This window comes from Malaclemys terrapin, chromosome 22, assembly GCF_027887155.1.
Source record: "Malaclemys terrapin pileata isolate rMalTer1 chromosome 22, rMalTer1.hap1, whole genome shotgun sequence".
In the NCBI taxonomy this organism is placed as follows: Eukaryota; Metazoa; Chordata; order Testudines; family Emydidae; genus Malaclemys; species Malaclemys terrapin.
Genome location: NC_071526.1, coordinates 9,713,477 through 9,740,850, shown reverse-complemented (window position 1 = coordinate 9,740,850; position 27,374 = coordinate 9,713,477). Strand labels below are relative to the sequence as shown.

The 27,374-nt window shown below is 48.3% G+C and overlaps 2 protein-coding genes across 4 annotated transcripts in view; one reads left to right on the top strand and one right to left on the bottom strand.

The window, feature by feature from the left end:
* Nucleotides 1–2,625, bottom strand: part of SLC9A1 (solute carrier family 9 member A1) — a 59,595-nt gene extending 56,970 nt beyond the window's left edge. The window contains exon 1 of the mRNA XM_054011836.1: nucleotides 1,558–2,625. Within this exon, the coding sequence (XP_053867811.1) occupies nucleotides 1,558–1,912 (355 nt within the window). The 5' untranslated portion in view covers nucleotides 1,913–2,625. The remainder of the gene's footprint in view (nucleotides 1–1,557) is intronic.
* Nucleotides 2,626–14,033: 11,408 nt separating this feature from the next.
* WDTC1 (WD and tetratricopeptide repeats 1) overlaps nucleotides 14,034–27,374 on the top strand; it is a 42,621-nt gene continuing 29,280 nt past the window's right edge. For 2 of the 3 annotated variants that reach the window (XM_054011557.1, XM_054011555.1), the window contains exons 1-2: nucleotides 14,034–14,273; nucleotides 22,830–22,892. The gene's annotated coding sequence lies outside the window, so the exon portion shown is untranslated. The remainder of the gene's footprint in view (nucleotides 14,274–22,829; nucleotides 22,893–27,374) is intronic. The other variant, XM_054011556.1, reaches the window with a different exon arrangement.

Here is a 27,374-nt window from a genome sequence, read left to right as displayed (position 1 = left end):
CCACCCAATAGAGTTAAGGAAGACTGTAAATGCAGTGAAGTAACTGGAATCAGTTACTACAAGTTACTTAACATATGGAACACGTGCCAGCTGAGAGGGGACTATGGCTATGAAAAGAAAACCAACAGCATTGCTTATTTGTCTGGCACCTTCTTCTAAGGATATTTAAGAGCACTTGAAAAGACTTGCCCAGCTAATGTCAGAGTTGGGAGGGGAGGGGGGACAGAACCCAGGAGTCCTGATTCAATACCTGCTTTAACCACTCGATCTTACACAGACAGACACACGGAAGTCTTCTGGGCCTAAATGTTAACACTTATATCCCTAGATTCAAATAAAAGGTTAAGAGGCCCTCAGAAAAGTATTGAAAGTTGTTCATATCTACACATACACTCCCCAACCACACCAACTTTGGGGGGGGGGGGGTGAACATTTCTGTAATCTCAGCCAGTGATCAGCAGTTTGCCCTGAATTACCAGTCCAGTGCTTGGGGTCTATTACACCAGAACCAGGGCAGGCAGAGCCAGCCATGAGATTTCCCAGCCAATCTTTCTGTTAGCTCTCAGAGTCTGATAGGAGCCTGGCGTAAGATTCAGCAAGTTACAGAGCACTACAGAAGAGCCTCCAGGAGTGTTAGGTTTAAAATAATTAATGGTAAGAGTCAGGAATGAAAGAAAGGAAATGCAGATCTCCTCCCCCATGACCATCCAAAACAGGAAGCGGCAGACACATCATGTGCACTCTGGGCATTACGATAGAATATAAACCGAGATGTCACCAGTTGGAGAGCAGCCAGTTTGACCTCTACATTGAGAGTCAAAAGCCAGCTTTGAAATCTAGGCATGGGATAGGACCAAGTGTGCGCCCGTCAGATGCTGGAGAATTCAACTGGTATTAATCATGCTGCAGAAGTTCTGAGAGATTTTCTGTCAGAACCTCAGTACATCAGACCCCGTTTGGGATCGTTCTCTCTCCAGGATATCTAGGTACTTATATGTCCCAACTTTTAGAGTACCTGAGCACCTCACAATGTTTAGTATATTTATCCCACAACATGTCAGAGAGAGGAAGTGCAATTATCCCTCTCGTACAGGTGGGGAACTGAGGCACTGAGAAACAAAGTGCCTTGCTCAAGATCTCACAAGCGGTCTGTAGTAGGACAAGGGTCTGAACCTAGGTCTCCCAAGAGAGCCCTAACCACTGGACCATCCTTCCTCATTAGGGAGGGTCAGCTGTAAAAGGAAACAGAAGTGAAGGTTATCTGATCCATCTAATTTTTCTTTGTAACAGAATGGTCAACAGTTGCTACTTCTACACCATATTTCATCCAAGGATCTCTGAGACCTTTACCAACAAATCTTACAACACCCCTGTGAAGCAAGTTTTAGACCCATTTTACCGAGCGGAAAGCACAGAATGGTTGAGCACTTTCCCCAAGATCACAGGGATACTCATCAGGAAGAGAACCCAGGAGTCCCAACTCCTAAGCCCGCAAGTTTGGGCACTGTATACATACCCTCCACCCACACCGCCTGCAGAGAAGTGATGCCAACGTACCCAGTTTCATGAGACATGCCAGCAGTATCCAGAGGGAGATCTCAAACGGTATCCGCACATGGGTGTAGTCAATGCCCAGGACCGGGAAGGCTTTCCGGTACTTGACGTGCCCAGGGCTGGTGCGGTTGGGCAGAGGGCGAATCTCCTGGGAGACATCGTGAGGGGCTGCTGTGAAATCCCCAGGTTCACTTCCACTGATGACTGCTGGGTAGTGGTGGGGTGGCTCAGAGGCCAGCATCGGATTAGGCTGCAAGCCATGGCTGTGAAGCAAGGGCAGCAGCCCTAGGAGGGCTGCCACAATGAATAAAAAGGGCAAAGCGTGGAGGGAAGGGGCACGGGAGCCTTTCGCCTGCATCTTTCCCTTGCCCTCCAAGAGAGAGCCCCGCTGCCCGGCTATTTCAGAGGAAGCCTGTCCCAGGGGGCTTCATGGGGCGCGCAAAGGGACCGCTGCAGAGGACAAGAAAGCGCGAGGGGAGGGGAGAAGGGGACAGAGCCACCAACAGACCGCTCCAGCCTTCCCCTGGAAAGTGGATTTAACAAAATAAAATAAATAACTCCCGAGACCAGAACTGGGCCGGACGCTTCCCCGGGGAGGGACAGAGCCTGCAGGCAGGAAAGCGAGAGTCCTGCAGAGCCAAACGCAATGCAAAGACACCCTCCCCCGCTCTTCCCCGCGCCGGGGACAGCGGCGGGAGCGCGGTGCAGCAGCCCCCGGGGACACAGGGTGCAGCAGCCCCCAGGGGAGCCCCGGGCCGGCGGGGGGGAAGGGGCCGAAGCAGAGGGCGGAGGTGAAGGGTGCAGCCCGCGCCCCGGAGAAGCCGGTTCCTCTCTGCCGGAGAAGGGCTCGCCCAGGTCCCTCCCTCCGGCGGGGCGGGGGCAGGCCGGCTGCCTGGCGGCCCGCCCCGGCGCTCCGGGTAGAGGGGATCGGGGGGCCCCGGGAGTCCCCGCAGCGCAGCCCCGCTCCGGCAGCTCGGCTCCTCCCGCAGCGCACGCTGAGCTCCTGCCCGCCGGCCGGCTCCCAGCCTTATAGCCGCCGAGACAAGGACGCGGAGAGAGGCAGGCAGCGGCCGGGCCGCTGCCGCATCTCCAGCAGCACCCACCGGCCGGGAGCAGCAGTGCACAGGGTCCCGCTGCCACCCGAAGGAAGGGAGAGCGGGTGGGAGGGCTGGCCTGGCCCTAGTCCCACCCACGGGGCACGCAGGTTTCATGGGGCACCCCCAGCATCCAGGGCAACTGCGCGCCCTGGCCAGCTTTCAGGGGACCCGCTCTTCCTGCAAGTGACCCTTAGGCCACAGGATTCAGCCCCCTAAAGTCAGGGCAATCCCAGATATAAAAATGCAGCCACCTCTGGGGAGTAGGTATCAGCCCCTTAGCAGGAATAGCCATGGAAGAGACAGGGGAGTTGGTAGCCACGGCCAGTGGGACAAAATCCAGCTCTTAAGAAAGATTAATAGATTCTAGGACTGGAAGGGACCTCGAGAGGTCATCGAGTCCAGTCCCCTGCCTGCATGGCAGGACCAAATACTGTCTAGACCATCCCTGAAGTGAGGTTCTTACCCACGAAAGCTTATGCTCCCAGTACTTCTGTTAGTCTCAAAGGTGCCACAGGACCCTCTGTTACATTTATCTAACCTACTCTTAAATATCTCCAGAGATGGAGATTCCACAACCTCCCTAGGCAATTTATTCCAGTGTTTAACCACCCTGACAGTTAGGAACTTTTTCCTAATGTCCAACCTAGACCTCCCTTGCTGCAGTTTAAGTCCATTGCTTCTTGTTCTATCCTTAGAGGCTAAGGTGAACAAGTTTTCTCCCTCCTCCTTATGACACCCTTTTAGATACCTGAAATCTGCTATCATGTCCCCTCTCAGTCTTCTTTTTTCCCAAACTAAACAAACCCAATTCTTTCAGCCTTCCTTCGTAGGTCATGTTCTCAAGACCTTTAATCATTCTTGTTGCTCTTCTCTGGACCCTTTCCAATTTCTCCACATCTTTCTTGAAATGCAGTGCCCAGAACTGGACACAATACTCCAGCTGAGGCCTAACCAGAGCAGAGTAGAGCGGAAGAATGACTTCTCATGTCTTGCTCACAACACAGCTGTTAATATATCGCAGAATCATGTTTGCTTTTTTTGCAACAGCATCACACTGTTGACTCATATTTAGCTTGTGGTCCACTATAACCCCTAGATCCCTTTCTGCTGTACTCCTTCCTAGACAGTCTCTTCCCATTCTGTATGTGTGAAACTGATTTTTTTTTCCCCTAAGTGGAGCACTTTGCATTTGTCTTTGTTAAACTTCATCCTGTTTAACTCAGACCATTTCTCCAATTTGTCCAGATCATTTTGAATTATGACCTTGTCCTCCAAAGCAGTTGCAATCCCTCCCAGTTTGGTATCATCCGCAAACTTAATAAGTGTACTTTCTATGCCAATATCTAAGTCATTAATGAAGATATTGAACAGAGCCGGTCCCAAAACAGACCCCTGTGGAACCCCACTTGTTATGCCTTTCCAGCAGGATTGGGAACCATTAATAACTGAGTACGGTTATCCAGCCAGTTATGCACCCACCTTATAGTAGCCCCATCTAAATTGTATTTGCCTAGTTTATCGATAAGAATATGAGAGACTGTATCAAATGCCTTACTAAAGTCTAGGTATACCACATCCACAGCTTTTCCCTTATCCACAAGACTCATTATCCTATCGAAGAAAGCTATCAGATTGGTTTGACATGATTTGTTCTTTACAAATCCATGCTGGCTGTTCCCTATCACCTTACTACCTTCCAAGAGTTTGCAGATGATTTCCTTAATTACTTGCTCCATTATCTTCCCTGGCACAGAAGTTAAACTAACTGGTCTGTAGTTTCCTGGGTTGTTTTTATTTCCCTTTTTATAGATGGGCACTATATTTGCCCTTTTCCAGTCTTCTGAAATCTCTCCTGTCTCCCATGATTTTCCAAAGATAATAGCTAGAGGCTCAAATACCTCCTCTATTAGCTTCTTGAGTATTCTAGGGTGCATTTCATCAGGCCCTGGTGACTTGCAGGCATCTAACTTTTCTAAGTGATTTTTAACTTGTTTTTTTATTTTATCTGCTAAACCTACCCCCTTCCTATTAGCATTCACTATGTCAGGCATTCCTTCAGACTTCTCGGTGAAGACCGAAACAAGGAAGTCATTAAGCATCTCTGCCATTTCCAAGTTTCCTGTTACTGTTTCTCCCTCTTCACTAAGCAGTGGGCCTACCCTGTCTTTGGTCTTCCTCTTGCTTCTAATGTATTGATAAAAAGTCTTCTTGTTTCCCTTTATTCCCGTAGCTAGTTTGAGCTCATTTTGTGCCTTTGCCTTTCTAATCTTGCCCCTGCATTCCTGTGTTGTTTGCCTATATTCATCCTTTGTAATCTGTCCTAGTTTCCATGTTTTATATGACTCCTTTTTATTTTTTAGATCATGCAAGATCTTGTGGTTAAGCCAAGGTGGTCTTTTGCCACATTTTCTATCTTTCCTAACCAGCGGAATAGCTTGCTTTTGGGCCCTTAATAGTGTCCCTTTGAAAAACTGCCAACTCTCCTCAGTTGTTTTTCCCCTCAGTCTTGATTCCCATGGGACCTTACCTATCAGCTCTCTGAGCTTACCAAAATCTGCCTTCCTGAAATCCATTGTCTCTATTTTGCTGTTCTCCCTTCTACCCTTCCTTAGAATTGAAAACTCTATGATTTCATGATCACTTTCACCCAAGCTGCATTCTACTTTCAAATTCTCCAGGAGTTCCTCCCTATTTGTTAATATCAAGTCTAGAACAGCTTCCCTCCAGTAACTTTTTCAACCTTCTGAAATAAAAAGTTGTCTGCAATGCAGTCCCAGAATTTGTTGGATAGTCTGTGCCCCGCTGTGTTATTTTCTCAACATATATCCGGATAGTTGAAGTCCCCCATCACTACCAAATCTTGGGCTTTGGATGATTTTGTTATTTGTTTAAAAAAAAGCCTCATCCACCTCTTCCACATGGTTAGGTGGCCTGTAGTAGACTCCTAGCATGACATCACCCTTGTTTTTTACCCCTTTTAGCCTAACCCAGAGACTCTCAACACTTCCATCTCCTATGTCCATCTCCACCTCAGTCCAAGCGTGTACATTTTTAATATATAAGGCAACACCTCCTCCCTTTTTCCCCTGTCTATCCTTCCTGAGCAAGCTGTACCCATCCACACCAACATTCCAATCATGTGTATTATCCCACCAAGTTTCAGTGGTGCCAACAATGTCATAGTTGTATTTATTTATTAGCACTTCCAGTTCTTCCTGCTTATTACCCATACTTCTCGCATTTGTATATAGGCATCTAAGATACTGGTTTGATCTTTCCTCCCAGTTTTGTCCTGATCCTCCTTTCTCTCTGCCAATATAATCCACACTCCCTCTCGTTTCCGACCCATCTCCCAGGTCTCCATGTTTCCCACTTACCTGCAGGCTTTGCTTACCTGTCCATGGGACACCTCATTAAAGATGCCATGGGATCTTTAATGGAGCGTGAGAAGGAGAGACGCCATGGTGATGGGCACCTCAATACAGAGAGAGACAGAAACAACCACCCATAAAACATACAGGAACTTAGATAAGGTCTCATTCAAACAATTTCTGCGCCCAGCACGCTCCCTGGAACTCAAGCTCCAGCATGTACAATCTATAAAATAAACACAGCAAGGAAAAGCATGCAACAAAGCATACCAAGGAACACTGGACATTGTGAAAGCAAACCAGCAAAGCCAACCAAGAGAGAGTATAGCCTGTTTTCGTTGACTCCTTATGCATGTATACAAGTAGAAAGGAGATTTACTACCAAGGATACAGTCAATGTACCAGACCTGGCCAAACCTTAAGACCTACACAGCCTCTTGGGACCAGATTTTTAAAAGGTATTTAGGTGCCTAAAGAAGAAGATAGGTGCTTTTGTAAATCCTACAAGGCACCTAACTCCCATGGGTGGTGGGTTAAGTTCCCTGTAAGCTGTGCAGCTGGGGAGAGGCACCCCTCCCCCGGCCCGGCCCAGCTCAGGCCCGCTGGAGCTGCCATGGCCTGGGAGAGGGGCCTCTCACCCGGCCCTGAGCTGCTGTGGGGAGAGAGGAATGGAGGGAGTCCTCTCTCCCCGCCGCAGCCCGCATCCCAAACCCTCATCCCCAGAGCCCGCACCCCCAGCCAGAACCCTCACCGCCCCGCACCCCAACCTTCTGCCCCTGCCCTGAGCCCCCTCCCACACTTCGATCCCCTTGGCCCCACCTCCACCACACATCACCTCCATATTGGGGCACATAAATTTCATTCCACACATGGACGTAAAAAATTAGAGGGAACCCTGGTGGGGGGTATCATAGGCTGGGGGAGGCTGAGCCTCCCCAAACAGCCAGGCATGGCCCGGCCCCGTCCACACTCCGCCCCCAGTCCCAGCTCTGCCGCTTGCCTTCCCCTGTGCTGTGGCCCCCAGCTTGGGCTGGGCTGCACCGCCCGCCTGGCGCTCCGGAGCTGAGGAGGGGGTAGGCTGGGGCAGAAGGCGCAGGGACTTGGGCGGAAGGGCTGGGGCTAGGCTCCCCGAGCCAACCATTCACGCACCACCCAGGCTGACTCCCATTGGAGTTAGATGACTAGGTGCTTTTGTAAACTCCCACTAGGCGTCTGTTTGTATCATTAGGCACCTAAATACCTTTAAAAATCTGGTTCTTGGCTGTTAAATCCAATCAAAGAGCCACCAGAAAAGCAGACCTGTAAAATAAAACCACGGCAGTAACATGGATGGTTTTGTGGTGAGGCATATGATTTCTGGGAGTCAGCTGACACGAACTCTGCTCCTGGCTCTGCCACCCATCCCCGGGCACAACACACAGGGCCTGCTCCATTGAAATCAATGGGAGTTTTACATGGTTTTAGTGCAAAACTAGACACTGCCAACGTAAAATGGAGCGCATGATACGTCCCCACCTCACAGGGGTGTGGTGAGGATAAATTCATGAACGTTTGTGAGGCACTCAGATACTGCGGGGATAACGCACTCTCAGCTTGCAACACTCCCACTGAAGCAAACTAGAGTCCCATGCCTAGCAGACTCAGGACCTTGGATTCACTTGAGCGGGGCTTTGTTTTAAACAGGCATTGTCTCCCAGGATGCTGTGCTGCAGTTTAGATAGACAGAAGAGGAGAGTTGAATACCGGGTTACAGGAACTGCAGGTTGAGTATCACTGAAGTATACATTGCTCAATAGATCCTTACTCCAGAGTAGGGGAACTAACGGTCTGGCAGTTACCCAAGAGAACCAATGAAGAATAAACCTGACTAATCTCTGACTAGAAAGAAGAGAACATCAAATGAATCACAAGCCTGAACAGGAACAGCCAAATGTGTTAACGTCTCACTTCTGCTTGGATACGGAAGAATCCAATGCACTGCTACAGACTAGGGACCGATCGGCTAGGCATTTCTGCAGAAAAGGACCTAGGGGTTACAGTGGATGAGAAGCTGGATATGAGTCAACAGTTTGTCCTTGTTGCCAAGGAGGCGAATGGCATTTTGGGCTGGTTAAATAGGAGCATTGCCAGCAGATCCAGGGACGTGATCGTTCCCCTTTATTCGACATTGGTGAGGCCTCATCTGGAGTACTGTGTCCAGTTTTGGGCCCCACAGTACGAGAAGGATGTCGACAAATTGGAAAGAGTCCAGCGAAGGGCAACAAAAATGATTAGGGGGCTGGAGCACATGATTTATGAGGAGAGGCTGAAGGAACTGGGATTATTTAGTCTACAGAAGAGAAAAATGAGGGGGGATTTGATAGCTGCTTTCAACTACCTGAAAGGGATTTCCAAAGAGGATGGATCTAGACTGTTCTCAGTTGTACCAGATGGCAGAACGAGGAGTAATGGTCTCAAGTTGCAGTGGGGGAGGTTTAGGTTGGATATTAGGAAACACTATTTCACTAGGAGGGTGGTGAAGCACTGGAATGGGTTACCTAGGGAGGTGGTGGAATCTCCTTTCTTAGAGGTTTTTAAGGCCCGGCTTGACAAAGCCCTGGCTGGGATGATTTAGTTGGGGATTGGTCCTGTTTTGAGCAGAGGGTTGGACTAGATACCTCCTGAGGTCCCTTCCAACCCTGATATTCTATGATACATACTGGACAAGCAAATTCATCTGCAAGGAAGTCCTGGACTTTACATTTACCTGTAGGAAGAGCTTTGTCACACGCTCCTGAGTAGGGGCCTATTCCTGAACTATTAGCCATGATGAGAGTTTTGCCATCAAACAGTCCTCCTCCTGCAGAAATCAATGACAAAACTCCCATTAACTTTAAAAGGAGTTACAATTCCTAGGAACAGGCAGGTAAATAGACACTTGTCCAGGGCACTCACCTGGGCTGGTTCTCTTCCAGAAATAGTGCCCAGAGTAACTAGGTCAAATCTTTCCATCTCCACAAGGGTGCCAGACTTTATCTAGATCACTCAGTAATAGCGGTAAGTAGGTGCAAATTCCCTAGACTCTGAAAACAAGAGGTTTGCCAATTAGGACGTGGGCTCCAAATTAATTTTTTGCTATTTTGGTCAGACATTTCACAATTAGCTTGACTGAAAGTAACTGTAGCTGGGCAATATCTCCTGATCAGCACTGGGCTACCCCTACAGTGCAGAAACATACGGTATTCTTCCATTCATCAAGGCCCAGCAGCTGTCCCAGTGCAGATTACTAGTTAGTCATGATTCACATTTTATGGGGGGAGTCGAACTATCTACCAGAGATACCCTCTATGGATTTTAGAACATGCATTTACCTTCACGCCAGGAGGAAGCCTAATTAATTCAGTTTAAGCTTCTTGATCTGCAAGAATCAAGAAATACAACTGTATGGAGCAAGCAAACAGGCCTTTAAAAGTATCCAATGAAACTAGGGCCTGTCATCCTTCTAATTTCCTTTTCAGAAAGTAAAAAACAAACAAACAAACGACCCTCCCACAGCATCCCAAACAAAGATGCACTTAATATCCCACAGTCTAGAACTCATGGGAGCAGCCAATAGCCTTACCTTATGCAAGTTCCAAAGCCCTTTCTCCATTATATTTGCACATCGTTCATGCAGAATTCAGCTCCACTGGAGCCATATTGGAGGAATTGGCAACATAACTTGCCCTTCTATGGGATCCTTGATCAGAGGATCTAAAAGTGCTTCACAAACACTGATTAATGAGGAGGTAAGCATTATTTATAGCCATTGCACAAATGGGGTAAATAGGAGACTACATTGTCCTAAATCATATAATGAGGCAGTGGCACATCTGAACACAGAAACCAGAAATCCTGACTACCTAGCCCATGCACTGGCCATTAGACCACACAGCTATTAATGTTTTTGTACCTCTACTACAGTCTAGCCCTATATCTGACCCATTTATTTCTCAGTTCCTACTGCTTTTTTCATTCATGAAGAATATCCTAGCATGCCTGTCTCTCTCCTTTCAAGAGATTTTTTTACATCCTCTCCCTGTTTCTCCCAGCTGATTGTAACTTATGATCAGCTGAGCAAAGTAGATGAGATGCAGCCTTCCTTCCCTGTTGGATTCTCTGCCACATCCCCTTGTAAACCAAACCAAAAGAAGTCTGGAATGGTGTGGCTTTTCTCCTCTCTACCTTTGATGTGTGCAGCAAAAACATATGGGAAGTAAATATACTATTTAATTTTGCATTTCATTATAATTGGCATGGGCTAATATTTAGCACCTGTGAATGCAGGTTCTATTCCAAGCTCTGCAACCAACTTGCTAGGTGACCTTGGGCAAATCACTTCACCTCTCTCTTTCTCCACTCCAGTTTCTTCTTCTGCATGACAGAGGTGGTAATGATACTTGTCTACCTGGCAGAGTGTTGTGAGGCTTAATTAATTAACACACAAAAGACTGAGATTCTCCAATAAAAGGTGTTGTACAGGTGCAAAGCATTATTATTTAAGTATAGAGGCTAATTTAAAAATGTAAATGAAAAATAAAGTATAACGAAAATAGAAAGCTGATCTTACAGAGCTTATACAGTGCATAGAAGCAGTCAGATAAGATGATAAATCTACTTGGTTCTCTCTAATGTAAGAACACTAGATACTGGATCACATGGGACCTGTTTTTCTAATAATTCCATAACAGAAGCCCTAATGAGATATAATATGAACTAGATGAGATTATATCAAGCCCTTGCACATTCAGAATTTTATAAATACAAGTCTTCATATAATGCATATGTGCAACATCACTTACTTAACACTGCAATAGAGACTGTAGCTTTGAAATTCCTGAATTTTGTTGTTTACAGTCCCAATTCAAGTGGTGTGTTATTACCCAAAGTTTTTGGCTTTTTATTATTATTAAAGAAAGAGTGGGAGACAAGGAATTGGGTGTTTATTGAACATTTATGTTAAATGATGTGATAAAGGTCTAACTATTTTCATTTGAGTGTTGTAAAATGGAAGAATTTTAGTGTTATGTTATGATAGGCATGAGTAAGCCCCATTGCAGCAGTGGAGATAGGTCTATAGGTTTTGCATCTGTTGTTCTGGCAGGAGCAGGTGCTGGTTTGAGTTGGTGAGTCCTGGTCTGCCGGAGCTTGCTTCTGATGATGAGCTTGGCAAGGTTGGAGGGGTTGTTTGAAGGCCAGAAGAGGGGATTTGGGAAACATTTATTTCAGCATGTGGTCCTCATTGAGTATGGTTTATAATTGTTTAATTATATCCTGTATGGGTTCAAGTGTGGGGTGGTAGGTAAAAACAAGGGATGTGCGGTCAGGTTTTATTTTTTTTCCCTGTATTGAAGCAGGTTCTCTCGCTAGCACTTGAGATCAATGAGGTGATCTACTCTGGTGGTGTATCCTGGTTTGGTGAAGGTGGTTGTAAGTGAATTAGGGGATGCAGCCCAGACTTTCTCCTCAGGGCATACTCTGTGGTATCTGAGTGCCTGGCTGTAGATAACAGATTTCTTGGTGTGTTTGGGGTGGTTACTAGATCTGTGATGATCCATAGGTTTCTTCTATATAGTTGTCTGTAGGGTTCCATTGTTGAAACAGATTGTGGTGTCCAGGAAGTTGATGCTGGTGTGGGAGTCTTCTAGAGCAGTGTTTCTCAACCTTTTTGATACCAGGGACTGGCTTGCTGCCTTCCTGTGTCAGAGATATCTCAGGGACCCGCTCCTGTTCACAGACTGGGCGTTGAGAAACACTGTTCTACAGGGAGTTTGATGGATGGGAGGTGGTTGTTGAAGTTGTGGTGGAAATCTATGAGGGAGTTTAGGTCATCTGTTCCAGAGGATGAAAATATCATTGATGTATCTCAGGTATATCATTGGTTTCATGGTGAATTTGTCCAGAAATTCTTCCTCAAGGTAGCCCACAAAGTTGTTGGTATATTGGGGAGCCATCCTAGTACCCATCCAATGGTTTGGGCAAAGTGTTTGTTGTTGAATGTAAAATTATTATGGATGAGGATGAAATGGATGAGTTTAGCAATTGTTTTTGGGGTGGATATCTGAGTGTTGTCCATTGTCTTGTAGATATTTGAGGCAGGCAGCGATGCTGCCATTGGGAGGGATGTTGGGGTATAGGGAGGTGACATCCATGGTGGCAAGGACAGTATTCTGAGGGAGGTTGTTAATCTTGCAGAGTTTCTGGAGAAAGTCAGTTGTGTCCTGTGGGACCTTCTCAAGAAAGTGGATAGATGTGATGGTGATATTATCACCATTTTCATTGAGAAATACCACAAGAGGAAGCCAAAAAAGATAACGAGAGATTGCACAATTAGAGGTAGTAGTTGGTCATTGGTTCTCTGGGTTTCAGTGTGTGGGGGGGGGGAGAGGGGGACACACACTCATGGAGCTTACATATAGTAGCTGTTTTAAGAGGCTGCTGCTCCTTCTGCAGAAGGTGGAGAAGGCAGAAGCAGTTTTCTCCTGCAATGCTGCCAGGGTTGAAGCTGGAGGCATGGGATTGTGGTTTTAAATGCACCTTAAACTATTAAATATTAGTAAAGGGTTTAAAATATTTAATTGCAAAATAAAGGATATTTTGATTTTAAATGGAGTCTAGTGATTCTTGGAATTTTAGTAACTATACATTTTTGCATCTTTCTAATGAGTCGATTGTGACTTAACCATGACAAGCCATAATCAGCATTGTACTTCCTGCCCCATGACTCAGATCTGAAAAGTGGGGCACAAAAAAATCTCTGTTAGTTGGTAAAACAAAGAGCAATGTTTAGTTCTCTCAGAACTGCAGGGATCTGTGTTTGAATGATGAAGCGAAGGAGCATTTTTGCAAACAGTGCCACCACCTGGAAAAAATACTTTAACACAGCAAAAAGGTCCAAGCCTGGAGCTTCCTAAGATAAGACCAGGTTCCTCATTTGATTTCTAGGACAGTTTGGTATGCAGACCAGATAGTCAAGCTTAGGCATTTGGGTTTTCCGGACAAGACTTGGACATGTCCACTTACCTCACTGGACTCTAGGTGGTTTGAGGTTGCTCCTTGAGGTGTTTCAGCAGAAGGTGGATATAGTGAATACTACAAGCCGGAGATTCAGAACACCCTATGCTCTAGGGTAGGCCGAAGGGAGACAAGACACAGCACCGTTGGGCTGGAACACAAGGCTGGGGCTCAGGAAGAGAATTACCCTGTAACATGTTAACAGGTGAGACTGGGCTTTCGGGACACTTGGAAACCATAATGGGTTAGAGCAGGACTCTGGCTTGAGAAGAAGCCTGGCAGGCATGGCACCTCTGAGACGGAGTTCCAAGCAGACCAAGTGCCACGGAAAACTACAGCATGAGATGGGGATTTGGAGCTCCCTGGCTGCTGTGACACGCGGCAGGACAGTAGGGCAGAGAGGGGCCTAAGGAAACATGTCTAGTGGGAGGAGGAGGAGGCCAGGACTCAGGGAAGCCTAAGGGCCCTAGATGGGTAGGTAGGTGAAAGGGAGACTGGGGCTTAGCTCGGCCTGAAGACCTGGGGGGTGGATAGAGAGGCTGTAAGTTCAGCATGGCCTAGGGACCTGGCAGGCCAATGGGCTGAGAGGGTGAGGCTGGGGCTGCCCAGGAGCCTGGCTGGAGGAGAGCACACAGGAAGGGAGGCATTGGTTTGCACCGCGCCGCCCAGCGGGGCTGCCACTTATCAACTCCTCTTATAGTCTAGCATGGGCCGCCGGCCCTCCTTGAACAAACTACAACTCCCAGCAGGCGCAGCGGCGCTCCAACCCCCGCCCCTCTTGACGCATCTGCGGGCAGATTGGTTCAAACCGCCCGCCGAGCTGAGAATCTCTTTGGTCGGGGCTGTTGTCACTCCGAGCGCGGGCAGATAGACGTTATAGGCGGGGGAAGGGGGATTCTAGAAGCGAAGCCGCGCTGTTTGCGTGGCGTAAGGGCTGCCGCGGGGAAGGAGTGGTGGCGTAGTTAGCGTGGCGCAGGCGCAGTGCTGGGGGAGTTTACTGAGCCCCAGACAGCTGGAGGAGATAAACAGAGGAGGGGGCTGGGGAGGGACCGAGTCCCAGCCAGCCTGGGGCTGCGGAGCATGGCGAGGGGCTAGGGCGGCCAGCCCCACCCGCCGAGGGAGCCTCCTGTCCGGGCCCAGGGCCGGGCTGTCCCCTGCATGGATGGAGCCTCTCAACTTCCACTCCCTGCGGAGCGTGCGCGCTGAGGAGGCCTGACAGGTAACTGCCCCCTCCCCCCCCACTGTACCCCTGGCTCTGCACCCCCCCCCGGCTAGGTAACTGCCCCTCCCCTCCCCCACTACACCCCCGGCCTGCCGCCCCCTCCCCTCCCCAGGTAACTGCCCCCTTCCCCCCCCCCACTACACCCCCGGCCTGCCGCCCCCTCCCCTCCCCAGGTAACTGCCCCCTTCCCCCCCCCCACTACACCCCCGGCCTGCCGCCCCCTCCCCTCCCCAGGTAACTGCCCCCTTCCCCCCCCCGCCACTGTACCCCTGGCTCTGCACACCCCCCCGGCTAGGTAACTGCCCCTTCCCTCCCCCACTACACCTCCGGCCTTTTCCCGCCCCCTTCCCCTGCCCGGTAACTGCCCCCCACCACCACTGTACCCCTGGCTCTGCACCCCCCCCCGGCTAGGTAACTGCTCCTCCCCTCCCCCACTACACCCCCGGCCTGCCGCCCCCTCCCCTCCCCAGGTAACTGCCCCCTTCCCCCCCCCCACTACACCCCCGGCCTGCCGCCCCCTCCCCTCCCCAGGTAACTGCCCCCTTCCCCCCCCCGCCACTGTACCCCTGGCTCTGCACACCCCCCCGGCTAGGTAACTGCCCCTCCCCTCCCCCACTACACCCCTGCCCTGTCCCGCCCCCTCCCCAGGTAACTGCCCCCCACCACCACTGTACCCCTGGCTCTGCACACCCCCCCGGCTAGGTAACTGCCCCTCTCCTCCCCCACTACACCCCCGGCCTGTCCCGCCCCCTCCCCCCACCCGGTAACTCCCCCCCCGGGCTAGGTAACTGCCCCTCCCCTGCCCTGTCCTCCCCCCTCCCCCGCCAGGTAACTGCCCCCCACCACCACTGTACCCCTGGCTCTGCACCCCCCCCCCCCGGCTAGGTAACTGCCCCTCCCCTCCCCCACTACACCCCCGGCCTGCTGCCCCCTCCCCTCCCCAGGTAACTGCCCCCTTCCCCCCCCCGCCACTGTACCCCTGGCTCTGCACAACCCCCCCGGCTACGTAACTGACCCTTCCCTCCCCCACTACACCCCTGCCCTGTCCCGCCCCCTTCCCTCACCCGGTAACTGCCCCCCCCCGCCACTGTACCCCTGGCTCTGCACACCCCCCCGGCTAGGTAACTGCCCCTCCCCTCCCCCACTACACCCCTGCCCTGTCCCTCCCCCCCCCCCCACCCGGTAACTCCCCCCCCCGGGCTAGGTAACTGCCCCTCCCCTGCCCTGTCCTCCCCCCTCCCCCGCCAGGTAACTGCCCCCCACCACCACTGTACCCCTGGCTCTGCACCCCCCCCCCCCCGGCTAGGTAACTGCCCCTCCCCTCCCCCACTACACCCCTGCCCTGTCCTCCCCCCTCCCCCGCCAGGTAACTGCCCCCCACCACCACTGTACCCCTGCCCTGTCCTCCCCCTCCCCCGCCAGGTAACTGCCCCCCGCCTGCCACTATACCACTGGCCCTGTGCGCCCCCCCCCCCCCCCCCGCTAGGTAACTGCCCCTCCCCTCCCCCACTACACCCCTGCCCTGTCCCGCCCCCTTCCCTCACCCGGTAACTGCCCCCCCCCGCCACTGTACCCCTGGCTCTGCACACACACCCCGGCTAGGTAACTGACCCTTCCCTCCCCCACTACACCCTCGGCCTGTCCCGCCCCCTCCCCCCACCTGGTAACTGCCCCCCCGCCACTGTACCCCTGGCTCTGCACCCCCCCCCCAGGCTAGGTAACTGCCCCGCCCCTCCCCCACTACACCCCTGCCCTGTCCTGCCCCCTCCCCCCACCAGGTAACTGCCCCCGCCAGGTAACTGCCCCCCCACCACTATACCCCTGGCTCTGCACCCCCCCCCAGCTCGGTAACTGCCCCTCCCCTCCCCCACTACACCCCTTACCTTGTCCTGCCACTATACCCCTGTCATCCCCCCCGCTATACCCCTGTCCCCCCGCACTAGGTAACTGCCCCTCCCCTGTCACTATATCCCTGTCCCCTCCCCCACTACACCCCTGATCCTGGCCCTACCCCCCTGCTAGGTAACTGTCCCTTCCCCCATTACATCCCTGGCCCTGCCCTCTTCCAATAAACTGCCCCCCCTGCTATGCACTGCCCCCCCTCACCAGGCAATTACCCCCACTACACCCCTGGTCTTGGCCTCATTCCTCTCCCCCACTACACCCCTGGTCCTAGCAGGTAACTGCCCCCTTTCTCTGCCACGACACCCTCTGCCCCCCCCCCCCCGGCCCTCCTCCCCTGGTGAGGTAACTGGCCCCCAGCCCTGCCAGGTAACAGCCCCATCCTTCTCTTGCTATAGCCCCCTGTCCTGCCATGCAATTGCCCCCTGCCCTGACAGGTGACTGTCCCCTCTTCATATCCTCACTGCTGTATTCTCATGACAAGTAACTACCCATTCTCTTCCCTGCTACACCCCCTGCCCTACCCCTCCCAAGTAACTGCTCCTATCCCCACAGTGTCACTCCATTCTCCTGCCCCCAACAGGTAACTGTCCCTCTGCCTCCCCTCCCTCTGCATGTCTGCCTGCCCTTTGCATACCTACTGCTCTTGTGTGCCCCCTGGCAGGTAATTGCTTATCCACTCCCTTAAATAACTGCTTCCCTCCCTGGCTGTGCCCCACCTCCCACCCCAATGCCTTCCCTGTTCTCCCCACTTTCTTCTCCATCCCTATCTGGTAACTTTCCTCTCTCCCCTTGCCCTGACATATCTCCCATAGACACCTGCACAGCTTCCTCTCCCTTGACAGGTGATGTGCTGCTCTCCCTCCTCCTGACTCCCAGCCCAGTGACTGTCCCCTCCCTTGTTCCTCCCAGGTGTCTAGGGCTAGTCCGTAGAGACACCCATCTCTGGACAGTTGGGTTTGAAGACCTAGTACAAGTCTGAGTTTGTTTTAAAAACAAAACAAAGATCCTCCACTAACACTGCCCCAATCAAGCTGATCCCTCTGAGATGTCACATGCAGGATTTTAGGAGCAGAGCCCTGGGACACGACCTGAACCCGATGGGACCCAACTGCAAGTGTTGGGGTCAGGTCAGGTGGGAAAAGAACAAGATTGGTTTGGGTTAGATTCGCTTTCTTCCTCCTCCCCATAGGGTCAGTGTGATGGCAGCTCCATGCACCGGTGGCAGCCTTTCTGTTGTCCACCATCCCCAGCTGCACTATGTGTGTTGCAGATTAAGTGGGCCAAGGAGTGGCAGGGCCTCTCACTCTGCAGTGCACACATAGCAGGCAGTGGTGGATGGGGAATTGGGCATGCAGCCACCTGCACATAAAACTGCCCTGCTGACCCCATGGGCAAGAGGGGGTGATGGCAGCTGTGGCGTTGGCTCACCTTTGGTAGGAAGGGTCAAGGTAGGGTCAAAAAACTACTCGACCCTCTCTGGTTTGGGTTGGGCCTAAAAATTAGGCCCGAGCAGATTTCTAGAGGTTATTTTACTTCTGTGTTCGGCACTGATGGGACTGCTGCTGGAATCCTGTGTCTAAGTTCTGATGTCCACCATTCAAGAAGGATGTTGATCAGTTAGAGAGAATTCCAAGAAGAGCCCCAACATGATTAAAGGATTGGGAAACATGCCTCGTAGTGGCAGGCTCAAGGAGCTCCATCTAGTTAACTTTCTCTTTAAACTAAGACGTGGTTAGATCTCTGTAAGTACCTGCTTGGGGGACAAATATTGATAATGGGCTCTACAGTCTATCGGACAAAGGTATATCAAGAGCCAAGGGCTGGAAGGTGAAGCTAGACAAATTCAGATAGGAAATGAGGCATACATTTTTAACAGTGAGAGTAATTGACCATTGAAGCAATTTACCGCTGGTTGTGGTGGATTCTCAGTCACTGGCAACTTTTAAACCAAGACTGGATGTTTTCTTAAGATATGTGTTCTAGCTCAAAAGGAATTACTTTGAGGGAGTTCTGTGGCCTGTGTTATGCAGGAGATCGGACCAGATGGGCACGATGGTTCCTCCTGGCCTTGGAATTGATAAACTGTGCCTGGGGGTTGCCAGGCCTTTGTTGCTCCTGCTGTTGGACCCCTTCCTCTGCCAGGCCAATGAGCCACTTGCACCTACGGGTTGTTGTGCTGCTTATTCTCCCCTCTCACCCCAAGAGGGTGATTATGCCAGTTCAGAGATGAGTGGCCATGGAAGGGTACAATTTAGAGCAAGTTTGCAGTATTGCTGCCCATGCTGTATCTGTGTGGGTTAGCTTCATTCTGGGCACATCTCCCCAGTGGCAGAAAGCTAAGAACCCCTCCATGTTGTGAGCTGGTGCTGCCAAATCCCTAGCTGTTTTCCCACCTGCCTCAATCCCATTCTAACCAGCCTCTTTCGCTGATGGCCCAGATAGGTGAAGTGTTAGATAGCAGCTCTGTCCCCTTCTCTCTTTCCCCTTATCCCTAGGGGTTGACTGCTGCTGACAGCACCTCGTGCTGTGTTTCTGCCCCCCGCTAGCTTATTTCCCCTACCTTTCAAAGTCTCGTAAAAAGGGAATCTTATCAAGGAGCAATGACCTTGTGGTAGGCATGGGGGAAAGAGGTGGGTGGAGCTAGTGTGTTGGTGAGTACTGTACCAGTTTGTGTTGGATGGGTGAAAATAGTTTGTGTGAGGGGGAAGGTCATGAAAGTTTTTCCTTGAGATAAATCATATTTCTGAAAGGACCACGGAGAGGAAGAAATCAAAAAATGACTGTGTGTGTGTGGCCTTGGATTTACAGTCTGAGAACCCTGAATTATGTCCAAAAGGTTTGGGATTAGATCCCTCATTTAATGACAACCTCTGTGGTTTCCGAGTGGACTCCTATTCACTTGGCATTGGCATAACTTTTTTGAAGAGTAACTGATACCAGATTTTAACTTTGAAATACAAAAACTGTCAAGCTCACAGGAAACTTTTGTATAAGAGTGGTGTGGGTGATTTTGGGGGAGGAAAGCTAGTTAGTGGGTTAAACTAAATCTGCTGTTCATACAAAAATCTAGTAGGACTCAGATTAAAAAACAGATCAAGGACTACAGCTATCTGCATTTTGACTGTAGTGACTTCCTGCTGTTGGGAACAGTTGGAGTTGACCAAGAAGGCACAGAGTGTTGGGTGAACTAGTCTGGTAAATCTTGTAACTCTTTTGTGGAGTGCTTTGGGAGTGTCTTTCCAGGAAACTGCTGCTGTTGAAACTGCTGCTGTCTGTGCTCCTGAAGTATTGTAACTCCACAAACATTAACTGACAGGCTGGTGAAGCCAAAGCCCGTAGGATTCTGCAGATCATTAACTTTGGGCTGCAAACTTTAAGAGATCAAACATTGCAAAGTGTCAGCTGCCTTTTTTAGACCTTGTCTGTTGTGGAGCATCACTTGCGCAGGATTGTTCTGTTATGAATTATGAAAAAGTGCTACAGAGGATGGGGAAGTTGGGGTGCAGGTGGGGAAGAGTGTAAGGATAAAATCCCATCTGCAGTATTTCCAGACTTTGTGGAACGGTGAGCAGCAGGTAATTAAAGGAAAAATCTGTTCTGGATTAACTGAGTTGATCATAAGGACAACTGCATGAGGTTTGTATGGGAAAGATGTTCCAATGTGGCTTAATACCCTGGCTTGTTTCTATTGCTTTAGTTTTTTAGTAGTACAAGAGTTCAATGTTGCATGTACCCAGAGTGAAGTTACCCCCAGCACAGATATTGCATTGGTAGTAATAGTATAAGTTTACCCTAGAATGTGGCACAATGGTAGGGAGCAATCCTCTCTTCCCAAGAGATGCCAATGCCTGCTCGGGGGCAATAGGTTACAAATGCATTTGCCCCTTTGTCTCTCTGAGACTACAAACAGGGAGGGGAGATTCTGATGATGATTTTGTGACATGGATACTCTACTAGGAACAGATCTGGAACACACCCACTTGTTTTGCACAAACCATAGAAAAGCCAAAGGTGACTTAATTCTCCATTGTCACTGGTTTGAATCCAGCCCAGGTCCTGAAGGTGAGAAGGCTCTGTCTCACTACTAATCCCTTGACATACCCAGTCCCCCTACCTCATAGCAGAAAAAATGTCTTCTTTTAGAGGGGAGAGGTCAGGAAAACAGAGGAGATCAGACTTTCTGATCTGTCTCTGACAGATGCTAATATTGAACTGAACCTTAAGGTAACAAAATAATTCAGTTAGTGCTTTCTCTCTCGGTGGAGGATGCTATATGGAGTGTAGGGAAAGAAACAAAGTGAACGAAGAGATGGGGATGAAAAAGGATTCCTAGTAAAGGAAAGAAAATGGTAGAAACTAGTTGGAGTCGCAGGTGGGGTGAAGAAAAATGTGGTTGTATTAAGCCAAGCCTTGTAAAAGTAGGTCCGATGCACCTTATAGTTCTGTATGTTAGCTGGCTTCCAAGGCATGGCCCACGGTTCTTCCATAAGGTATTGGGTCCCACTGTAGTTCCTGGAGCACCTTGGTTTTTCCTGCAAAGTCTCTGTCCCATCTGAGTTTTTTAGCCTGATCTGGGTCATAGCTTGAGATGCTGTAGCTGCAGACTGCGGTGGGGTATTATTATGCTGGGGACATTCAAGAAACTCCGACAAAATACTCCCAGCTATATGGTACAGAACTATATATAAAATAAACAAAATTAAACCAGCTTGCTCTTAAACAGATTCCAGCCGGGGTGGCGCAAAACATGCTTTTTTATGAGCCACGAGACCCGATGCTAGAGAAACATACATTGACTGATACATTCTGTTGGGGGTAACGAATGTGCATGCCCTTTTGTGGGACATCCAGTAACCATTTGGCCAAGAATAATTAGAAGCCCTTAGATGTACTTCCCAGGAGATCCATAAGGTTTAAAAGCCTTAATCTAAACTTTATTTTGGGATCTGTTTCTAAATTAATCAGGGACTATTATCTTTAAATCTTAAGAGTAAGATAGCATGGCTTGCAGACTGGCACTCTGGTTTATTAATAATGAGCACTTGTATAGTGCTCATTATCTGCAAAGCACTTTAAACACTAACTAGCCCATGCAACACTCTTGTGGGTTAGGTAAGTATCAAACATATGGCGAAAGTGAGGCAGAGATTGTGATTTGTGGATGATGTCAAATTGCGGGTTGTGGGGTTTCTTTTACTTGAAGGAGAGGCTCAGAATTCAAAACTACCTTGACAAATTGGAGAACTGGTCTGAAATCAACAACATGAAATGTAATAAAGACAAGTGCAAAGTACTATGCTTAGGAAGGAAAAAATCAAATACACAATTACAAAATGGGCAATAGCCGGCAAGGCAGTAGTAGTGCTGTAAAGGATCTGGGGGCTATAGTGGATCACAGATCGAATGACTCAACAATGATGCAGTTGCGGAAAAGGCTAATATTCTGGGGTGTATTAAAAGGAGTGTTGTATGTAAGACATGGTGGGTAATTGTCCTGCTCTATTGACACTGGTGAGGGCTCAACTGGAATATTTTGTCCAGTTCTGAGCGCTGCCACCCTTTAAGAAAGATGTGGATAAATTGGAGGGAGTCCAGAAGAGATCAACAAAAATGATAAAAGGTTTAGAGAACCTGACCTATGAAGAAAGGTTTAAAAAAAACTAGACATGTTTAGTCTTGAGGAAAAAATGGGGGAAGGGGGAACCTGATAAGTCTTCAAATATATTAAGGGCTGTTACAAAGAGGATGATGGTCAATTGTTCTCCATATCCACTGAAGGTAGGACAGGAAGTATTCGGCTTAATCTGTCGCAAGGGAAATTTAGGTAAGATGTTAAGAAAAACTTTCAAACTATAATGGTAGTTAAGCTCTGGAGTAGGCTTCCAAGGGAGGTTGTGGAATCCCCACGGTTTTTTAGAACAGGTTAGACAAACACCTTTGAGAGATGATCTAGGTGTCCTTGGTCCTGCCTCAGTACAGTACTGGGGGCTGGACTAGATGACCCCTCGAGGTCTCTTCCAGTCCTAACTTTCTTTGACTTTCCCAGGGCTACAAACCATGCTTGATTTAGGATTAGAAATTGGGAGTTCCTGGTTCCCAGTCCCCTTCTCAAATCAATAGCTGATCATTCAGGGCCTGCAGTCCAACTGGATAGATGTTAAGTTTAAAATAAGTTCGCTTGAAGGATTTAGGATCTTGCAGGCTTGGTTCATTGCTCAACAGGTCTTCAGAAGGGGTAGATGAAGAAAGCAAAAAGCAATTTTTCAAACTTTATCTCCAAACCACCACCACTTCCAAGACACACAGACTTACAAAATTCTTCCAGACCAGTGTTTAAAATCTTATAAAATTCAGAATCAAGACCAAATTCTTACTAGGCAAAAGTAAACTGCTTACTCTCATGCTTTCCAGCTTGACCGTTTTGTCCCAAGCCATTCCCCTCTTGCTCTTGTATCAGCCAAATGTCCTTTCCGGGATAAGGGGCATGGGCGGGGGTATTTAATAGAACTGCAAATTGTTCCGTTATAGACTTGTGCAGTGGTTATAGTGACATTAAGTTGGGACAGTCCTTAGCAAAGACACGTATCTTGTTGTAAAAGTAACTTACCCATTTCCCTTTTTTTTTTTTTTTTTTTTTTTGACGTTTAGTACTGATGATACACAGGATTGGCAGACCTGAAGGCAGAAATTCTTCATATCGCTGCAGAACAGGTACAGCATGGGAAGCAGTGGGGCTTTTATGTGCCCTGTCCCACTAATATTCCTAAATCATGCCCTGGAATGACCACCAGTACAGGCAAAAGGGTAGCTGAGCCCTGTTGACTGCTCTGAGAATCCTAACAAAAGGCTTCACTGGCCGTTATGTGGATGCTTATCCACTGAAAGCAAAACTATGACATCCCAAACGAGCTACCGAACAGCTGGCCAGCTGAGCATAACACCGTTCTGGTTACAGCAAAACTGAGCTGAGTTTGAATGGTCAAATGAGTTGAGAAGCTCCATATCTCATTACTCAATCCCGAAAGCTGGCCACTCTCACAAAAATAGCAAACAACTGGCTTGTCTCTGTGCTCCTTCAGCGAACTGGTAGTTCAGAATGTTCAAAATTGTGGGAGGGTGGGGGGAAGATTTACTCCGAAATGGAACTTTCTAAGAGACTGTAAATCCCTTGGATCACTATTAACAAGCTGCAGAATTTGGGAAGTCCCCTACTCTTGGCTAAATGCCAGTTTGTGGTGTTCTATGTGAAGAAGGAGGGAAATCTGCATTTTTATGAATATTTTTGTGTACTTCAGCTTACCTGCTTGGCATTCCGACTGACCACATAGAGTGAAGGGGTTATTAGAACAAGCAGGAAACAATACAATGACTAGAGATAAGATATAGATTCCCAAGGCTGGAGCCAGCACTGGGCATGGAGACGTTGATACCGACCCACAGGCTGGGTGGCCCACTAAAGTGAGTCAGGGGGTGGAGGTGGCACTTCCTCTCTGAGCCCCACCGAACATTCCTCCACGCCCCCCATGGAGGGTATGCCTCACAGTTTGAAAACTGTTGGTATAATATGACCTCCTGTGTAACACAGGCCGTAGAACTTCCCCAAAATAATTCCTAGAGCAGATCTTTTAGAAAAACATCCAGTCTTGATTTTAAAATGGTCCATGATGGAGAATCCACTATGACCCTTGGTAAGTTGTTCCAGTTCTTAATTACCTTCACTGTTAAAAATGTATGCCTTCTTTCCTGTCTGAATCACTTCACCTTCCAGACATTGGGCTGTATTATACCTCTCTCTGCTATCCCCTCGGAGGGGGGGGGGGGGGAAGGGGGGAATGCTTCAAGGATCCTTTAGAGAACTATGGGTGGGCTATTAATTTGGAAGTGCTTACATGCCTGACTCCAGCCAGGTAACAGGCTTATTTTTCCAGGTCTGGGGTCTTAAGATCAGAAGGACATGAAACTGTTAAAAATCCCTGTCTAGAGAGGAAAAGGGAAGTGCGGGGAGTGATCAGTAACTGCTTAGGGGGAAACGGGGATCAGTCCTGGGTCTGGTTCTGTTTAATATCTTAATCAATTATTTAGATTATAAGTGTACTCTCTATACCATTAAGTTTGTGGGTGATACCAAGCTGGGAGGGGTGACAAGTGCTTTTGAGGATAGGATTAAAATTCAAAATGGTCTGAAGTAAATAGGATGAAATTCAATAAAGACAAATGCAAAGTACTCCACGTAGGAAGGAACAATTAATTGCACACATACAAAATGGGAAATGACTGCCTAGGAAAGAATACTGCAGAAAGGGGTCTGGGGGATATAGCAGTTTGCAAGCTAAATTAGTCAACAGTGTAACACTGCAAAAAAAGTGAACATCATTCTGGGATGGATTAGCAGGAGTCTTGTAAGCAAGACACAAGAAGTAATTCTTCCACTTTACTCTGTGCTGATAAGGCCTCTCCTGAAATGTGGTGTCCAAGACTGGACACAATAGTCCAGTTAAGATTGACAAATTGGAGAAAGTCCAGAGGAGAGCAACAAAAATGATTAAAGGTCTAAAAAAATTGAAAAACATTGGGTTTGTTTTGTCTGGCGAAAGACTGAGGGGACACAAGTTTTCAAAAAAGGTTGTTACAAGGAGGAGGGAGAAAAATTGTTCTCTTTAACCTCTGAGGATAAGACAAGAAGCAATGGACTTTTAAATTGCAGCAAGGGCAATTCAGATTGGACATTAGGAAAAACTTTCTGACAGAGTGGTTAAACACTGGAATAAATTGCCTAGTGAGGCTGTGGAATCTCCATCATTGGAGATTTTTAAGAGCAGGTTAGACAAACACCTGTCAGGGATGGTCTAGATAATACAGGGGACTGGACTAGAAGACCTTGCGAGGTCTCTTCCAGTCAAACACTTCTGATTCTATGAAAGCCTTACATGGGGAGAGACTGAGAGGCAGAGAATGCAACAGGGGCAGTCGGTCTGAGACAGGCCTTGCGGCATTTCTGAGGCAGCCAGGCTCGCCTATGTTTTTGAAGAAGTGATAAGATTTAGGCAAGACCCAGGTGTGTAGACCTCTTGGGATTCTAACCCTTTTATCTACGTGCTATGTACATTGGGGTGAATGGACCATATGTTTGTTTAGAAAAAAGTGCTTCAAAACCACTCTATCTACTACTGGTCACAGGTTCATGGAGGTCAGTGTCTTGTAGATGCCAAATCCAGTTGGGTCCGTCATGTTACAGCTGTTGGAAATGAGATCTGATGCCCTGGGAAGAGTTGTAGAACCATGGGGCTCTCACCAGAGGCAGGGGAAGGTAATTAGTGAAGGGGTGCACTCATGAGGGACTGCAAAGGGGTACAGAGTACTGACCGTACACTGGGAATAGGGGGTTTTGTAGCATGGCAAGGCAGTGTAAAGTTGAGTAAACCATGGAGATTGACTCTGGAAGAAGTGCAGGTAGAGACCCGTTGCTTGGGAAGATTGCCTGCGGAGGTACTGTGGGAAAGATCACAGATAAAGCTTACTGCTGAAAAGTCAGTCTGTCAAAACTTGAAGCTCCCTTCCCCGAGAAGTCAGTAGAAATTCTCTTATCTTCACTCCAAGTGTAGCAGAAAAGTGACTGACTGGAAACAGTCTTTACTGGTTTCTCTGACAAAGTAGCTTGTTTTGCACATTGATGTCTTTCATCCAGGACTGGCCTGGGGCACAAGTAATGGTTTGGTGCCCTGTGCTTCTGGGGGCCCTGCAGTTCTGTGTCTGCCTCTGAGTTGCTGAGTCAGGCTGATCTCCCTTGCCCAGTGTTGGGCATAGAAGGGGAGGTAGGAGCCAACTCCCCATCCCCATTCCGTACAAAGTATCTGGAATGGAGTGTGACAATCTTTTTTGTTGCCACTGGGTTTGCTGCTGGGCTAACCATAGAAGATGATGTTATATTCCCTTATGGAATTTATCAATATTGTTGATAAACTGGCCTGGATAACCAGAGGTTAGTTAATAAATCTGATATTTCTAACCTTGAGGTAAGATGATTAAACTATTGATGACTTGTATGCATTCACAATGCTGCCTTTTAACACTGAGTCTGGGAGGTGGGATTAATATGGGTAATGTTAAGATCACTTAAAAATGTAAGGTCTCTAAATGGGCATACACACCAGCTTTCTGGTATCACTTCATGTGTCAACAAAATCTGGATTGAGTGTGCATGTGTAGTGGCAAATTGACTGCCTAGGCTCAGCAAAGGCCCAGTAGCACTGGCCATACCGAGATACAGTACAGACATGTTGTCCAAACGCCCCTCTTCTCATCCTGATCTGCAGCACCTTCTGCTTTCAAGCCCTGAACTTTTGATGTGCAGAATTTACTAAATTTTGTTTTAAGATGTGTGCAAAGAGGTAAGAATAAGACAATAACATTCATTGTCTCTCCTGATCTATTCTAGGAATTGGTCCCAGGCTTCTGGGGTGACAGGCTATCCCACCTTGTTTCTTCTTCTCTCCACAACCCCACTCACCAAGACCTATTTATTTGATCAACGACTCCTACACTCTGCTAAAAAAGTTCACGTTTAGGAGTTCTAACATTCCCTGTTATGCCTGAATTTCAATTTCTGCTTAGCATTTCCTGATTCTTCCAGGTTTAAATAAGATCCTTAATGTTGCCATTATTTGGAGTTGTATACGGTGAGCAAGCTAGATTAGTACTCATGAACTCTAGTTAAAGAGAATGTCACCTTTAGTTCTGGTACCCTGTAACATAGAATGTATATTAAAACCTGAACTTTCAAAGCTGGGTTTAGAAATATTGAAACAGTGACAAGTACAGCATCCTTAGTAATTGAATGAGGTTACCCTCACTGGGAGCTGATGTTTTATTTATACTCCATCAGCTGAACCTCCTGTTGGGAACAGGATTGAGACACAAGAATGTATTTCACATTCCTATGCTGAGACTCAAATTTCAAAGCCTTTAGGCAAGTTGTTAATTTACTCCCTGAAAATTAACCACCTTTATTATCTTGTTTAGTTTGTTCAAAACAGATCCCTTTTTGCATTCAAAAAGTCACCATTGGACTGTCAAGGTGGCAGTGATGTCTGATCACTAATTAGCCTTTATCATATCGAAGGAACACTTAGGCTCTTCTAGTAATTTATTGTTGTTCATAATCAAATGTAGTGATAATCGGTTGCATTCTGTTGC